At 40.7% G+C, this 18393-nt stretch overlaps 2 protein-coding genes across 9 annotated transcripts in view; one reads left to right on the top strand and one right to left on the bottom strand.

The window, feature by feature from the left end:
• Positions 1–10703, bottom strand: part of FKBP5 (FKBP prolyl isomerase 5) — a 112971-nt gene extending 102268 nt beyond the window's left edge. For 3 of the 8 annotated variants that reach the window (XM_040644706.1, XM_040644703.1, XM_040644702.1), the window contains exons 1-3: positions 10562–10703; positions 4618–4690; positions 4281–4386 (exon numbers count right to left, since the gene is read on the bottom strand). The gene's annotated coding sequence lies outside the window, so the exon portion shown is untranslated. Of the gene's footprint in view, positions 1–4280; positions 4387–4575; positions 4594–4617; positions 4691–9760; positions 9965–10004; positions 10195–10561 lie in introns of those variants that run through there. The other 5 variants (XM_040644705.1, XM_040644704.1, XM_040644707.1 and 2 more) reach the window with 5 other exon arrangements.
• Positions 7608–10850, top strand: LOC121106028 (collagen alpha-1(I) chain-like). Its single transcript, XM_040644608.1, has 2 exons — positions 7608–7649; positions 9768–10850. The coding sequence occupies exons 1-2, from the start codon at positions 7608–7610 to the stop codon at positions 10848–10850; spliced, it is 1125 nt and encodes a 374-aa protein (XP_040500542.1).
• Positions 10851–18393: the final 7543 nt, after the last annotated feature.

Raw genomic sequence — 18393 nt, 5'->3', positions numbered from 1 at the left:
GTGCTCACTCTGCAGCATGATCCTGAACACTCAGGAATCAGTACCAGAGGCGCAGCTGCTGCCCTCAGGAAACGTAGTTCAGCAGGACTTCGGGACCAAACCCTATCACTGGCAGAGTCACCATCACCGACTTAAATACTTTAACTTTTATTTTAAATCAAAATACCAGAATAATCCTGGGAAACTCTCTTCCACACCACTCATTCTCCCTTCAGGCTCCCTCACTCCCTTTATGCTCAGACTCCTCTCTCTAAGCTTTTATATTGTAGAGTAGAAGGGTCCCGTTAATCCTAACAACCATTAGGATACCTAAATTTAATTTAGTGATAGCTCAGACTCAAGGGTATATTGATAAAGTCCATGCCCATAATGAAATATGAGCAGGGAAGAACAGCTAGAAAAAAAGCAGTAGCAAAAAGCAATGAAAAGAAGGATATGAAAGTCATACTGTTAAGGGGGAAAAAAGCAATAAAAGCAAGAAAATGGACACAAATAGAAGGTGGAAAGGAGTCCAGCATAAATTCAGTGAAGAAACATAGATAAATAACACTAAAATCTAATCAATTTTAGGAAATCTGACTCCTTTGTTCCTTTTCCTAACCTCTAAAGGAAATAGAAAAAATATATAAAACAACTGAAAAACCATTTACTAGAAACAGAATATAAATTAGGAGTTTTTTTCTGAGAAACCATTCATTTTAGAATTTCAGAGCTGCAGAGAAATTTTAAAATACTACCTAATCCAACCTACTCATTTTACAATTAAAATAAGGCTCAGAAAGGTTGACTCTAATTTGCCGATGATCATATAGCTACTGAATTTCACCCCAATGTCTACTCCTACCAGACTAGGCCTTCTAGAAATGTATTTTACTCCTCCATTTTCCACTTGTAATAACTATTAAATTAGTTTCTGCATAAGCATCTCAGAATCCACATATTATTCCTAATTCCCTTAGAAGAAAATAACCAGATATTCTGGATTATGTAAAGCAATATGGAATTTTATTCTTTTATTCCCAAAATCAGTAATCTCAAATTGGGTCCTGGTTCTTACCAGGAGGAGAGTCAAACATTTCCCAGAAGAGCAGAAAGAAAAAAGATCTCCGGAAGCTCACCAAAAGCAAGCCAAGTTGATAAACTACAATCCATCTGGAAAGGAATCAGGCCCAAGACCCCTGGAGGCTAGATGACAGCTAGTGGGAAACATAATGGATATAACTTATTTTCCCGTTTCTATTTTATATCCTCCTAACCACCCACAGGCTCCTATATTTCTGACAAACGCCAATTCCAGGAGCCTGTAAAGAAAAGAAATGATGAGAGCATCATGTCACTTTCAGCAAAGGTGGCTTTTAGACAGGAACTATCTTGGCCAGGAAATATGGCATGAGGGATAAGTCTTAAGGTAAACCATAGAATGGTACTTTTAGCCTTAAAAACACCAGGAAGTCCTGAAAATGTGTTATGTACACTGAGAATTTCCTCCACAGCAAAGCACTTCGAGATATCCTGGGCTGGAAGGAACTCATCCTGGGCCATTTCTGTGGTCTGATGAAGTCTGCTGCTTACACCCTGCCCGTCCATGATACACTGTAGGCTCTGCCAGCCATCATACTGCAGGTTATATGAGCTGAGTAATTCTGAAGTCTTATATAGAACCTTAGTTTAAATACAGTGAACACCTAGGCCTTAAAAATGATGTCTTTGCCTACAGAAGGCTGACTGAAGCCTTCTCTGGAAAGGAAGAAAATGCCTTAGTTTACTTTAGGAACATAGCTTACTTTTCAGATACATGAACTTCATTATAGATTAGGGATAATCTCCTGCTTTAACATGTTAACCAAATTCCGATTATTGTACTGAAAATGAAAAGGACAAAAAGATAAAAAGAGTCATTATAAGGTTAGAAACAAACTGTTTTAGTGACTCAATGAGCTTAGGAAGTAAGAGTTAAAAGTGACCAACTAGAATAATCAAGTTATTAACAGCTGAAGAGGAAAACTAGGAAGAGCTTTTTCGCTGGGGGTGAGGGGAGGGAGTGTTGGCGTGCAGCTGCTACATAGATGGTATTTAAACATATTTAGTTTCAAGACATAGGTGAAAATTTGGGCCTCAAGTTTAGACAGAAGATACAGATTTGGGGTCTAGAAAGCAGAGCAACGATTAAGTTTTTAGAGAAAGAGAAGGTTATGGAAAAACATTTAAAACAACAGCATTCCTCAGATAATACACTTTAAAGATAACCTAACCTTCCAGATGAATAATGCTTATCATACAGATACAGAATATTTGGACTGCTTTGTTCTAACAGAAAAGCTAAAACATTCATTTTTTCCTCAGGCTATGAATTGACAGGAAAAAGGTAAGGATTAAAACAGTTTCATAATTACTATTTGTCCAAAGTCAAGTCTCTGAACTAAAACACAGTGCTTCTGAAGTTTCTCTATTTGTAAAAAAAACTTCTGGAAAAAACTGAGAGAAAAAAATCTGATGCACCAATACTACCATTTTACAATAGTGGTGAGAACTTAAAAGTACATTAACCAAAATGCTGATAATTAATAAATCTGAAGAATAGGTATACGGAAGTTCATAATGCTATTCTCCCCAGTTCTGTGCAGTTTAAAACTTTCATAATAAAAAATATTTTAAAAGCCTACCTACAGATATTTAAAAAAAATTTTTTTTAATTAAAAAATTTTTTTGGGGGGGCGCCTGGGTAGCGCAGTCGTTAAAGCGTCTGCCTTCGGCTCAGGGCGTGATCCCGGCGTTCCGGGATCGAGTCCCACATTGGGCTCCTCCGCTAGGAGCCTGCTTCTTCCTCTCTCACTCGCCTGCTGTGTTCCCTCTCTCGCTGGCTGTCTCTCTGTCACATAAATAAATAAAATCTTTAAAAAAAAAAAAAATTTTTTTTTTTTGGCAAGAGCATGAGCACGAGTGGGGGAGGGGCGGGGAAAGGGAGAGAAAGAATCCCAAGCAGGCTCCACCCCAGCAGAAGACCAAGGTGGGGTTTGATTTCATCACCCTGAGATCATGACCTGAGCCAAAAATCAAGACCAACTGAGCCACCGAGGCACCCCAGATATCTTAAAAATTCTATCTGTAATTAAGGCTTGACAACTCAAAACAAAATTCTAACAGACAAAAACTTATCAAATAATGTTTTATTCATTTTCAATAGACCAATGAAATTTAATGTGTATGAAAGGGAGAAAAGATCCTGTGTCATTTTAGAGGAATATAAATATGTTCATTAAATGGAAAAAATCCTTTTACCCATGTGACTTGACATTGGACATTTGTTATTTTTCTCTTCAAAGAACTTATAATTTTGTTGAAGAAAATGTATAGTCTATATAAACGTACAGTTTTGGTTAGTAAAGGCAAAATAAACATTTATCCCCAATATCAATGATTAATTTGTTGAACATGCTGGTTAGCGGTCATATTATTTCAAACATCTTCCACTCTAGTAAATAATCAAATAAACAACTTCTTTAAGTAAAGGAAAAGATATATAAAAAAAAAAGAAGAACCAATATCCATAAATTAACAACACATTTAAAATTATATAAACGAGTAAGTAGAGGGGAAAAGTTGAATGTTTTTAACAATGATCATAGTTTAAGTTACGATTTAAATGAATGTAATTTAAATCATATCACTCTACTGAGACTATGACAGTACTGCAACTAATAGAAAACAAATTGACCGCTTAGATTCACCACTTACTGATAAGCAAGAATAGTATATATGGTTTACAAGCACGTATCTTTCCTCCCTATGATAAATAGCACCACCCAAAAATGACGACTAGATTTGTTTGCCTCCTCTTCATCTGTAAGTTCCAAGACAATAAAAACTATACATGTCTGTGCAAAACCTAGCACACTATAGGTGTACGACTCTTCTAACAGGAATAATCACCACCTTCAATTCCCAGAAAGCTATTGCTAGCTACCAGTCTCATTCCCTAGATGATGTGCATAGAAAAACAAAATCAAGCAGGGTCTCCCTGCTAGCAGTTCTGCCTTGAATCATTTTCAGAACCTTATTTCTTCTAACGAAATATGTCATCAGGACACTTCGGAGAGAAGCAGCACAAATACATACATGTAAAGACAAAAGAGACTGTAGTGATTCTCTTTTTCTCCATCATTACGAAAGCACTGATGAAGTCTGAATTGAGGTATTTCACTTTTTGCAGACAGCAAGATCATTGTCTTCTTCAACAAACTGTTGTAGCTCTTTCCCTCATTAAAGTAAAAATTACATACCGTAAAATGCCCAGATCTTAAGTAGCCAGTTCAGTAAGTTTGAACAAGCGCATACACCAACAACTGGTGAATCTGGATGTTCCTTGTACTAGGTCTTGCAACTTTTCTGTAAGTTAAAAATTATATGAAAATAAAAAGTTACCCAACAAGTGTATACTTGAATTAGCATTACCCAAATCAAGCTACAGAATACGTCTATCTCCCTAGAAAGTTCCCTTTTGCCCCTTTCCAGTCAACCACAACCCTTACCCAGAAACCACTGTCCTGATTTCTATCACCACACCTAAAGTTTTACCTGTTCTTATATTTTTCACAAATGGCATCATTTGGTACATACTTGTGCCTGGCTTCTCTTGCTCCGAATAATATTTCTGAGATTCATTTAAGTTGTGCGAATCAGTAGTTCATTCCTATTATGAAAAAAAGCTGCTATGAACATTTTACATCAATCTTTTTGTGAACATGTACTTTATTACCCTTAATGCAATAAGATTTCATTTAAAAAGGGGAGGGTTCCCATATATAAATATGCCTGTAAAGTCATATAGTATAGACAGATGGACTGATTGCACATAAACGTATAGCAAAAATAGTTACATAAAATACAACAAATATAGATATTTTATCTACGTGTGTGTGTGTATATATATAAATGAATAGATTCTGAGAGGTCCACCTGGAACCAACAGAGATATTTTTTAAAAACATATAAAGTTCATAGTGAAAATAAATATAAGATGGGAAAGCTATCTGTTTAATTTTTCTAAGTATTATGTTTTAACCTAAGAATAATTCAAAAGAGAAACAGATTTCTTTCCATGTAAGTTACCCTGTTCTGCTTCAATGAAATACATTCTCATAACAAATCCCCTCCCCAAACTAGAACTTCAAAACATTAAATATTACCTCCACTATATAATAATCTTTTATGTGAGGGGGAAAACCCAAAATATTTAAAATTACAAGTTTTATCTTATTGTTTTTCTTTTTAAAAAAGTTAAACAGGGAAATAATCCATTGGCTAATACTTAACATGGGTAAAGACCATTCCATCTTCATTGAGAATTTATGCTGGAAAGGATTCAATCTCTAGGATGTTTTCTCCACCCCAAAAAGTAATTTACTGCAGCAGTAAGTCTATGACAAACACATTTTGACTTTGAAATTCCACTGTGTAATTTTCAGCTGAAAGTAGAGGAGGTTCTTTAATTTCCAGAGGTAGTAACATTAAGGAACATACACACAAATCTGATTTTTGAAGAGATCAATTCGAAATTCCCAACTCTGCTTTTGCTAATCAGATGATCATTTTCAGGGGACTAGAAGTGGCTCCTCGTTTAACATTACTTATAAATTGCCAAGATGGAGGCAGAATGCTACAAATGGATCTAGAAATTTACCATTGCTTGCTTTAGGAAGGGTCTGCAGCTATAAAAGGAGGAAACAACCCTCTTCTAAAGGTGCTTGATTTTGTTCATCTTTTATTCCTCCTCCGTCAAAATGAGCAACTTCAAGAACACACAATTCTAACGTACTGCATTTTTAATCTTAAAAAACATTCTTAGCATTTGGATGTTCCCTAACTTTCACAGATGTGTAATTATTTACTTAACCCATTATTCACTCTGAAAACACATCATTTTCATTTTTCCAATAATTGTACCATTTTCTAAAAGAACAAGGAAAACAGCCTCGATTAACTGTTACAAAAGCAACTGCAGCTCTAAACAGCTACAACCCCCAACTTTCATTATCTTTTTCCTGTTTTAGAGAATTACAATCTTACTCTTATTTTTAAAGTGTTTTTCTTCCAGACCAAGAGTAGAAAACAGATAGAGCAAATGTGTAGACCCCATACTCCCTCTGGTGGTCCTTCACTCTCATTAACTAGATGTTTTCCAAAAGACTAGAAGTAAATACTAAATTAAGCATAAAATGAACTTGCTCCATTTAAGGATTATAGTCTTACATGTTTAAGTTTCAGCTGAGTACAAGCCAATTCTTTTCATAACAAACTGTGAGATATAATTATTTTGAGTGCTTGAATTTTAGTGTTTCAAATATTGCTAAAATATCCTTAGTAACCTGTTACACAGATTAGTTACAAGGGTGCATAAGGACCTACTATAATTAATTTTAAGCTGTCTCTTTGGACAGAAGAGTCTTTTACCTGGTATGTATCTTTTTTGCAAATTAAATCACACTTAAGTGGCTAATGTTTTTAAATCAACAGTTACTTTCATACCAACAACCACTCAGTCTCCTATGTGTACAGATTTAATTTTCTTTACACTTTGGGGATATATTATTAGAACTTAAAAATGCACAGTAGGTCCTTTCTCCCTCCTTGGCCATCTTGGCGACTGCTCTTGGTTGGGGGCTGTCCCGCACCTAAGGCAAGAAGATGGTGACTGCACAGAAGAAAAAGTCACTGGAGTTGATTACCTCTAGGCTCCAACTCAATGTAAGTGGACAGTACATGATGGGGTACAAGCACACAAAATGATGAGACATGGCCAAGCAAAACTGGCCATCCCAGCCAACAACTGCCTGCCTTGAGGAAATCTGAAATAGAGTACTACATATCACATTGGCCAAAACTGGTGTCCATCACTAAAGTGGCAATAATATTGAATTGGGCACAGCATGTGGAAAATACGACAGACTATGCACACTGGTTATCACTGATCCAGGCGATTCTGACATCATTAGGAGCATGCCAGAAAAAACTGGTAAAAAGTAAATCATGCAAAATTTTTCTTTAATAAAACCAGCCAGAGAGCGTTTGAAAAAAAAAAATGCACTGTAGAAAATTCAGAAATGTACAATAAAACAAAATCTAATTATTAATCAGCTAGTTTAAAAAGTTCAAATAGTTTCAGGGTGCCTGGCTGGCTCTGTCAGTGGAGCATGCGACTCTTGATCTCCAGGTTGCAGGTTCGAGCACAACACTGGGTGTACAGATTACTTAAAAAACAAGAACAAAAACAAACAAACAAACAACTTAAAAAAGATCTTAAAAAAATAAAAGTTCAATTAGTTTCAGAATTATAAAATGTCCATATTTAGTTGTTCAGTATTAAATAATTATGGAATTTGGTGTGCCAAAATATGTACAATACAGATTTTTTCTTGGGATGCCTAGGTGGCTCAATAGGTTAAGTGTCTGCTTTCGGCTCAGGTCATGATCCCAGGGTCCTGGGATCGAGTCCTGGTCAGGCTCCCTGATCTGCTGGGAGCCCGTTTCTCCCTCTGCGTCTCTCTCATGTATAAATAAATAAAACCTTTAAAAAATATATAGGTATTGATGTTTTTTCTTTAGGAATTATGAACAACTACAGTAAAGGCCTGTACAGAGATGTTCTTAAGGTATAACATGCATAGTACTGTCAAAGCCATATTCATGTCTAACAGTGTCACCTGATTTATCCTCAAGTTAGCTATTTTAATAAATGCCCTTGTTTTTTGTGGCTTTATTCATTCAAAAATATTTGTCCACCCCCAAACTCAAAAGGAACCTGAGGATTATGACTTACACACACTCACAATGTTTATCGTGTAGATGTGAGAATTCAATTTATGCTTAATTTTGAAACTGAAATGTGGTTGATAATTTTATGATATGGTCTACCACAAGTTAAAGTGGATAAAAAACCCAGTAAATTATCTAAAAACTGAATTTGAAAATGGGTTTTTACTTAAAAGGCATTTTTATAAAGTTCCTAAAATATGCTTTTGCGTAAATAAAACTATAAAATGTTTAATTTATCATATGTGGTATATTTAAACATCACCATAGGATAGGATAAAGATTATAATACTTATTATACATAGTAAATTACACATAGTAGTTAAAACTAATATATTCCTATACACTTTAAAGAACAATTACCTAAATCATCCAAAACAATGAGGACCCCCAGACTTATAAGATTCCTTACAACTATTTATACAGAATAAAACCCACTCTACAGGACGAGTCACTGCTCGACCAATCTACCCTAGGCACCAAAAAGACAACTCAGCTTTAATAGCAATAACTTCTTCTACAGCTACAGAAAGAGGATGTTCTTTGTTCACTAGACTGATTCATTCTAAGCTAAGAAACCTTTAGGAAACTAAATAACCCAAAATACGTGTTCTTTTCCAATCCAAGAATAAACAGAAAATTGAAGATTTAATTAGTTGCCCAATACAGTATTTTAAGTTTTTCATGTTGAACTGCTTAAAATTCACCTAAAATTACCATAACTAAAAAATTAAAGATTCAGAAAAATGTTTGTTTTGTTAAATGTTGGAAAGACAAAGACCTTATAACATTTAAGCCTGTTGCTTTAGAGATACAAAACATTTTATAAAGACCATCTTTGATTTTGTTTTTAAAAATCCCAGTCACAGCTAGCCTATTTGTTAAAGCGGTCAGCTTTAAATGGTGTTACTAATTAGCTAGGTAAATAGTAAAATTACAATTCAGTGAAATACTAATAAAGTAGCATAGTTAAATCAAAATTATAACTTTGTTCTTAAGAAGTTACACTTCTGCTAAATATAAATCATCCCCAATAGATATAAAAGACACATTAGAAAAAAATTAAATTAAATCAAGTGTTACAAATAAATTAAAATATGTATAAACTACATTTCAAAAATAATTGTTATATATTATTTTTAAATGTATTTTTTCTGTAGATGCCCTACATTGGTCAGGGCCATAATTGCAGATTAAGTGGAGGTCAGCTGGGAGAGAGATGAAGAGAAAATGGTAAGTGAAAGTATGACAAATAAAGATTTCCAAAAAAGAATAAAAAATTTTTCAAGTCTATCCTTGAATTTTGATTGAAACACCAAGAGAAAAAAGCTACTATAATTCTCTAGTAAACCCCCCGGGGGGGAGGGGGCAGAATTCCATAGACTATTAAAAATACTTAACCGAAATATGCCTTAACTTTTCCCTTGTCCACAATCTAACAAAATGGTAAGACAATGAAAATAAACACTTCTGTCTACCCTCAGCGAGGCAAAGAAAGCTCCCATTCAATGCTAAGCCTTATTCCACTGGAAAACATACTCCTGAAAAGTAAATCCAAAACCACGAGCTCAAACTACTTCATGCAGAATTTACTGAATGGCGGCCAAACGTTGTACACACTGTCCCGAACCACACTGAAGGATATCTAGAGTTCTGCATTCTCCATTTACTAACTTTGTACCTTACTATGCTTTCGCCACCACTGCAGAAACCGATTTTTTATGTAAGACTACAATGTTCCTCCAGGCTCGTCCATGGAAAGAAGGCAATCAACCTTCACGCTGACCCCTCGAATTTTTTTTTTTAATCAATACTGGGTTTGACTCTTATACTGTCGCCAGCACACCTTTTCAGACATCAGTGGAAGGAGTTCTAACGTTCTAACACTGAGCCGAATAAGGAGCCCTAAAACAAGTTTTAACTGGCTTTCACCTGGCACGAGAATAATCACCTGTTAGAACGGCGCTGCACTGGCACCCTCCAAGAGCGGCCGAGAACCGGGATGCTGTATCCCAGTCACTCGTCCCAAGGCGGCAGGTGAAAGCGGAGAACACGCATCCACACCCACCGCCCGGGGAGCGCAAACCGAAAGCGAGGAGCGCAGCAGCGGGACACTCCGTTATCCTCGCCCGCCACGGGCCCCGCCAGGTGTGCGCGGCTCCATCGCGCCCGCGGCGTCCCGGCGCACGGCTCACCCCGGCTCGACTTCGCCCGCCGCCCGGGCCCCAGAAGGCGAAGTTTCTCTCCCGCCAGCGGCGGCTGCTGCTCACGCGCCGCCCGGCTCTCGGCGAGTCCCGCAGCCTGCTCCGGGCGGTCGCGGTCACAGGCGCCGGGCTTCGGGCGAGTCGGGGGCCGCCGACGGGAGCCGGAACCGGGACCTGTCACCTCGGGCGGGAAACAAAAGCCGGGTGAGGACGAGCGGGCGCGACCTGCCTCGCCTCCGCGAGGGGGAGCGCGGCGGGGGCGGGGAGCGGCTTTCGCGGCCGCCCGACTCCGCGCCTCCCGGAGGGAGCACCGGCCCCGCGGGCCGGCGGGGCGCAGAGGGGCCCCGCAGTTGGGCTAAGGGCATCCGGCGCGCTCGCCTCGAGGCTTCCCCGGCACAGCTCGCCCCGAAGCGCAGCTTCGGGGGCTGGGACACCGTGCGTGAGGGGACGCCGAAGCGGCGCGGCGGCCCGCGGACCGCGAAGGAGAGAATTCGGTTCCCGGGGCGCCGCAGCCGCCCGCCCCATCCCTGCGGCCATGGCGCCGGTACCTGTCGCCGTGGTTGCTCCTCGGCCCGGTCTCTCTCTGCCTCACCCGCGCGCCGCTCGGCCCCCAGCCCGCCCAGCAGGCAGTCCGCGCGCTGGACGCCGCCGCCCGAGACTGGCAGCGCCCGCGAACCGGCCCGAATCCCCGGGGCAGCGCCCGGCACGGTCCCGCCCCCGCCGGCCGCAGGACCCGCCTTCCATAGGGCCCCGGGGCTGTCAGTCCGCCCCCAAAAGGCGCGCGGGCTGTTGCTCCGCCTGTCCGGATTGGTGGCCGCGCGCCGTCCATGCAAATGAGACCCCGCCCCCGTCCATTTGCACCTCCGCCTTAGTGTGAACTCCGCCTCTCCACGCCAGCCCACGTGTCTGGCCCTTGGCCTTTGTGGGGCCGGAGGGAAGGGATGGAGGAAACTGACCGACGCCCCCTCACACCATCTCTTACCTTCAGAGAAACTCATGCCTAAACAAGCTAGTGGACTTCACATCTGAATCGTATCTCTGAAAGCTCTGCTCTCCTGTCTGTTTACCGGGCCTGACCATCAGGGGATGGAGGGGGTAGGCCGGGCTGTTTGTGTCAGGTAAGCAGGCTAGGTTAGCGCCAGGAAGTCAAAGATGCCTAGTTGAGCCTGGGGAAATCCCATCTTGAAAACGAGTTTAGCACGTAGCATTTCCCCGTGGACACTAAGTGACTGTGAAGACCGTGCTTGGCCTTGGCTTTCTGCCTTTCAAGCATGAGATACGAGGAGATTGATACGGCACAGGGCCTTAAAAAGTGTTTGTGTTCTCTGTTCCACCTTTCCCATCCCACCCCTACCATCAGCAAAGGGTAGATCTGCTGAGCAAACAACGCTTCAGGAGGGGCCAAGCTCCTCCAGCCAGAAGACTGGCTGCCTCTGAGTAGTTCCCCATAGAGATTCAGATGAGGGGCTCGAGCTGGCTGCACCTAGGCTTTAGGGGATAACAACTCAATCCTCTCACTTTTGAGGAAACAGAAACCTAAAGTTCCATAGCTATGGAACTTAATAGTCACCTATGGAAACCTGATATCTCATAACCAGATCAGAAGCCACATCTCTTAGCTCCAAATCTGTTCTCTGCGTTATGTCATGTGGGTCATTTAGGTATTTATGAAGAGCTTCCAACAAATCACCATCCGGCGTTCAGGAGGTGGTGCCTGCAGAAAAGACAACTAGAACCAACTGAAACCTCCTCAAGGGCAAGGGCCCTGACCTAATGCCTAGAAGTTTCCCTTTTTACCAGATGCCACTGAAACAATTTATTCATGCATTAATTCAACAAGACATTGGTGATTAAATCCAAACCCAACCTTTTATCCTTCAATAATTTGTTCTAAAAGTTTCCAACACCAATTGATTAACAATCTACTAAGAGGGGGGACGCCTGGGTGCCACAGCGGTTAAGCGTCTGCCTTCGGCTCAGGGCGTGATCCCGGCGTTGTGGGATCGAGCCCCACATCAGGCTCCTCTGCTATGAGCCTGCTTCTTCCTCTCCCACTCCCCCTGCTTGTGTTCCCTCTCTCGCTGGCTGTCTCTATCTCTGTCGAATAAATAAATAAAATCTTTAAAAAAAAAAAAAAAGAATCTACTAAGACGGGCGCCTGGGTGTCTCTGTTGGTTAAGCGTGGCACTCTTGGTTTCAGTTCGGGTCATGATCTCAGGGTTGTGAGATCGAGCCCCCGAGCTCTGGGCTCGGCACCCGGTCAGCTTGTCCCTCTCCCTCTGCTCCTCTCCCTGCTCATGTGCATGTGCTCTCTCAAATTAATTTAAAAAAAGAATCTACTAATAGGTGCTGTGAGCACAGTATACACAGGTGAGAAGACACTATCCCAGTCCTTGAAGGCTGTAGCTAAAGAGATAGCACCATCCACATTATCTGGCAGTACCACGTATCTTACAGGGGACAGCTCCAAGGAAGGAGCAATTAGCTTTTCCTGGGAAAGGCAGAGAAGTCTTCATTGAAGAGGTGACACTAGAGCTGAGTCCTAGAAGATGGAGTCTTCGAAGATGGTGTTTGCCAGATGGAGGGTTGTGGAAGAGGAAGGAAGGGGATTCCCGGACTGCGGAGGATAGTGTGAGCAAAAAACACACAGACCTGGAAAAGCCTGGTAATTGAGGGAACAGCGAGGAGCAATATGGGCAAATCTACAGGGCTGTGTGGTCATGTCACATGCTCTGGGACCAGGCTCTTCCAGGAGGAAGACAGAAAGGCCCCGGAGGCTGCCAGGCTGTGTTGTAACACACCGCAGCAAACAACAACAGGCCCTGTAGATACAGCTGCAGGCTTTTTTTTCTAGGCCAGAGTCTGTGGGGAACAGTCAGTTCCACAGTTCTGATGGCAGCCTGGCTGGCCCCACCCACTCTCTCAGAAAACCACTCCGGTCACTGCACTTGCCCTCCTTGGCATTTGGAAACACGTGTGCTTGCAATTTCCCCAAACACTGCTGCCCTTCAGAACTCAAGATAACGTGGGCTATGGCTGCAGACACCTGGGTGTGGGAGGGACAGCCCTTTCCTAATGCACAGAGCGGTTCTTTGCAGGGCCTGTTACCAAGGCTGGCTTCAGGGGTGTGTGACCTGCACTTGGTTTCATGCTCTGCTGTCACCATCTTGAAATTCTTAATAATTTTTCAGCATTGCATTTTCATTTTGCACTGGGACCTGCATATTATATAGCCAGTCCTACCTGTCACTGTTGGTGCCTGGGAATGTTGTGATCCTGCTCAAACCATGTCTCATTTTTAAAGTACTTGGCATTCACTAGGTTTATTCACGTGCACTGTATCACTTGATTCTCACAATGGCAATGTGGGGTAGGCCTGTATTACTAGTCCAATTTATTAGCCGAGAAAACTGAAGTTTGGCAACCCTCTCCAGAGAGCGCAGCAGGGAGTGGCAAAGCTTGTATTTGAACTCAGGCCACACAAGCCCTATTCCATCTGCTATGGAGCTACCTTTATGTGGGTTTCAGAATCCTTTCAAAGGCAGATTTGTACAGGAAGGATGTATTGGGGTTTTTTTGTTTTTGTTTTCGTTTTAAGTAATCGCTACACCCCACATGGGGCTTGAACTCACGACCCCAAGTTCAAGAGTCGCATGCTCTACCAACTGAGCCAGCCAGGCACCCTGAGGATGCACTGTTTTTAGAGTCAGAACACATGGTGGAGTGAATATATGTCATTTCATGTCTGCTTATAACATCTGCATAATTTTTCATTAATTTTGAAAAAAAATCAGCCATTGTATGTTCAAATACTGTTTCTGTACCTCTTTCCTTCTGGGCCCCCAGTTGAAATACCTATTAGACCTTCTCACTATATCCCTTTCTTTTATTTTTTTCTATCTTTTGTCTTTTGATGCTTTGTTCTAAAAGTTTCTTGTGATTATTCTTCACTTCACTAATTCTGTCTTCAGCTTTTTAAAAAATTCTCTTGGGCATCTGACATGCAACTCTTCATCTCAGGGTCATGAGTTCAAGGCCCACACTGGGCGTGGAGTCTACTTAAAAAAAAAAAAAAAATTCTCCTTTTAAACCCATCCATCAAACTCTTCATTTGTTTTTTGGTTTGTTTGGGTTTTTTTTTTTAGTTCCAAAATTTCTATTTGGGTCTCTTTCAGATCTGCTATGTCACTTCTTATATCTCTTTGTGACTTGTTATAATCTTCTCTCCTTAAACAGGGAAAGTGCAGTTGTTTTATGGCTTGTGTCTGTTAACTTCAATCTACAGTCCCTGTGGGTCTGCTTCTGTTGTCAGTTTTTACTACTGGTTCTTCCTTATGTTGTTTTATCTCCTCATGTACCTGGTTATATTTTGGACATTGTATTTAAAAAATCATTTGAGGCAACAATAATAATATCTTCCTCCCAAAAAGATTTCCATTGGTTTCTGCAGGCATTTGGGGACACTAGCAAGCTAGAATCACCTTAACTCAGTTTCAGAGCTTCTGATTTTCTGAGCTTCCCTGATGATTTGAAGCTGGACAACAGTCTGGGCAAGGGTTTGTTTATTTATGGTTCCTCCTTACCCAGTGTTGCAGTTGTTTGAGGTTCCAGTCAAAGATTGGGAGTTGTTTTAGTTATATATTGTTTCACAGCAAACTATCCCAAAATTTATCAGTTTAAACCAGACGTCAGTGGACTTTTTCTTAAAGGGCCGGGTGGTAAATATTTTAGATTTGCAGGCCATATGGTCTCTGTTACCACTACTCAACTCTGTCATTATAGTTCAAATTAGCCATAGACCATACATGAATGAATGGAATGGCTGTGTTCCAATAAAACTTTATTTACAAAGCCAGGCAGCCATTCCCAAGCTGATAAAAAGCATCGGTGAAAAACCCACAACTAATACCATGCTTAATGGTGAAAGACTAGATACCTTCTCCAAGAAAAAGACAAGGAACAAGACAAGGATGTCCACTCTTGCCACTTCTATTGAATATTGCACTGAAGGTTTTAGCCTGATGACTAAGCAAGAAATGGAAATTAAAAGGCATCCAGATTGGAAAGGAAGAAATAAAACTATCTCTACTCACAGATGACATGATCTTGTGTATAGAAAATACTAAAGAGGGGTGCCTGGGTGACTCAGTTGGTTAGGCGTCTGACTCTTGATTTCAGCTCAGGTCATGGTCTCAAGGTCCTGAGATAGAGCCCTGTTTTGGGCACCGTGCTCAGTGGGGAGTCTGCTTCTCTCCCTCTCCCACTGCCCCTCCCCCCACTCACTCTCTCTCTCAAATAAATAAGTCAGGAAGGAAGGAAGAAAAGAGAAAGAAAGAAAGGAAGAAAGAAAGAAAGAAAGAAAGAAAGAAAGAAAGAAGAAAGAAAGAAAGAGAGAAAGGGAGAAAAGAAAGAAAAGAAAAGAAAAGAAAAGAAAAGAAAAGAAAAGAAAAGAAAGAGAAAGAATAGAGGGAGGAAGGGAGGAAGGAAGGAAATACTAAGGCACCTGGGTGACTCAGTCGGTTGAGCATCTGACTCTTGATTTTGGCTCAGGTCATGATCTCAGGATGATCGAGCTCTGTGTCTGGCTCTGGGCTCAGCACGGATTCAGCTTGAGGTTCTCTCCCTCTTCCTCTGCCCGGCTCAGGCTCGCGCGTGCGTGCTTTCTCTCTCTCAAATAAATAAATAATCTTTTTTAAAAATAAAAACTTTAAAAAAAAAGAAAATAATAAGGAATCCACTTAAAAACTGTTAAAAATAATAAGTGAATTCAGGGGCACCTGGCTGGCTCAGTACATAGAACATGTGACTCTCAATCTTGGGGTCATGAGTTCGAGCCCCACACTGGGTGTAGCGCTTACTTAAAAAAATAATAAGTGGATTCAGCAAGTTTGTAGGAAACAAGGTCAGTAATAAAAATCAATTATATTTATATACATTTCCAGTGAACAATGAAAATGTGAAATTAAGAAAAAATTTCACTTATAATAGCATAAAAAAGAATAAAATACTGGGGCACCTGGCTGACTCAGTCAGTAAAGCATGAGACTCTTGATCTTGGGGTGTTTAGTTCAAGACCCACGCTGGGAGTAGAGCTTACTTTAAAGAATTATAATAGGGGAACCTGGCTGATTCAGTTGGTGTAGCATGAGACTCTTGATCTCAGGGTTGTGGGTTTGAGCCCCACGTTGGGTATAGAGATTACTTAAAAATAAAATCTTGGGGAGCCTGGGTGGCTCAGTCAGTTTGGAATCTGCCTTTGGCTCAGGTCATGATCTTGGAGTCCTGGCATTGCGTCCCATTGGGCTCCCTACTCGGCAGGGAGTCTGCTTCTCCCTCCCCCTGCTCATGCTCTCTCTCTCTCTCTTTCTCTCAAATAGATAACTTTTTTAAAAATCTTTAAAATAAATAAAGAATAAAATCTTAAGTAATAATAATAAAATACTTAGGAATAAATTTAACAAAAGTAGTGCCAAACTTATACTCTGAAAACTACAAAACATTACTGAAAGAAATTAAAGAAGACCTGTATAATTGGAAAAACATTCTATGTCCATGCATCAAAAGACTTAACATTGTTAAGATGGGAAAACTTCCCAAATTATCTACAAATTCAATGCAATCCCATCAGAGTTCCAGTTGACCTCTTTATAGAAATCAACAAGTTCATTCTAAAATTCATATAGAATTGCAAGGGACCCAGAATAGCCAAAATAGTATTTAAAAAGAAAAATGGGGCGCCTGGGTGGCTCAGTCAGTTGAGCATCCTATCTTGATTTCGGTTCCAGTTGTGATCTCGGGGTTGTGGGATCAAGCCCTGAGTCAGGCTCCCCCACTCAGCAGGGAGACTGTTTCTCTCTCCCGCTCCCTGTACCCCTCCACATGCATCCTTTCTCTCTCTCTCTCACTCTCTCTTAAATAAATAGATAAATATTTTTTAAAAAAAGAAAAAGAAAAACAAGGGGTGCCTGGCTGGCTCAGTCAGTAGAGCATGCAACTCTTGATTTCAGGGTTTTGAGTTTGAGCCCCATGCTGGGTATAGAGATTATTTTAAAATTAAATATTTAAAAATAAATATATAATAAACAAATAAATAAAAAGAAAAACAAGTGGCACCTGGCTGGTTCAGTCAGTAGAGCATGTGACTCTTGATCTTGGGGTTGTGAGTTCAAGCCCCACATTGGGTGTGGGCTTGAAATGAATTAAAAAATGAATAAATAGGGGCGCCTGCGTGGCTCAGTCATTAAGTGTCTGCCTTTGGCTCAGGGCGTGATCCCGGCATTCTGGGATCGAGCCCCACATCAGGCTCCTCTGCTGGGAGCCTGCTTCTTCCTCTCCCACTCCCCCTGCTTGTGTTCCCTCTCTCGCTGGCTGTCTCTCTCTCTGTCAAATAAATAAATTTTAAAAAAATCTTTTAAAAAAATGAATAAATAAGTAAACAGAAAAACAAATTCGAAGGACTCACATTTCCTGATTTCAAAATGTATTACAAAGGAACAGTAACTAATACTTGGTACTGGTACAAGGATAGACAGACATATAGATCAATGAAATGGAGTTGAGAGTCCAGAAATAAACCCACACATCTGTGGTCAACTGATTTTCAACAAGGGTACTAAGCACTGGTGAGTAGATGGAGGAATTGGAAGGCTTGTGCATTGCCAGTGGGAGTGTTAAATAGCACAGGTTCTATGGAAGATAGTTTGGCACTTCCTAAAATGTTAAACATCTAATTAGCATATGACCCAGCAATTCAATCCCTGGATATATACCCAAAAGAACGGAAAACAGGGACTCAAAAAGATACTTGTACAGCAATGTATATATTAGCATCATTCATAATAGCCAAAAGGTCTAGCAACTGATAGTCAAAACAGCCCAAATGTCTATCAGCAGATGAACAGATAAACAAAACGTGTTATACCCATAAAATAGAATATTATTTTGATATTAAAAAGAACCAACTACTGATAGAAGCTACGATATGGATGACGCTCAAAAACGTTATACTAAGATGAAAAAGCTAATCACAAAAGACTACATATTATATGATTCCATTCATATGAGATGTCCAGAACAGAAAGGACAGAAGACTGGAGGTAGATTGGTGCCTATTAGGGACTGGGGAAGTGTAGGGGAAGGAAGGATATGAAGATCATAGGGAAAGTGTATAGGGTTTCTTTTTGAGGTGATAAAAATATTCCAAGGTTGACTGTGTGATAGTTACATATATCTGTGAATGTACTAAAGACCACTGAGTTGCATACTTAAAATGGGTAAATTGGGGGCGCCTGGGTGGCTCAGTGAGTTGAGCATCTGCCTTCAGCTCAGGTCATGATCCCAGGGTCCTGGGATCGAGCCCTACATCAGGCTCCTTGCTCAG

Source organism: Ursus maritimus, unplaced genomic scaffold, assembly GCF_017311325.1.
Source record: "Ursus maritimus isolate PB19 unplaced genomic scaffold, ASM1731132v1 scaffold_30, whole genome shotgun sequence".
NCBI classification, from domain to species: domain Eukaryota; kingdom Metazoa; phylum Chordata; class Mammalia; order Carnivora; family Ursidae; genus Ursus; species Ursus maritimus.
The sequence above is the reverse complement of the archived record's forward strand: the minus strand, read 5'-3'. Positions and strand labels throughout refer to the sequence as shown.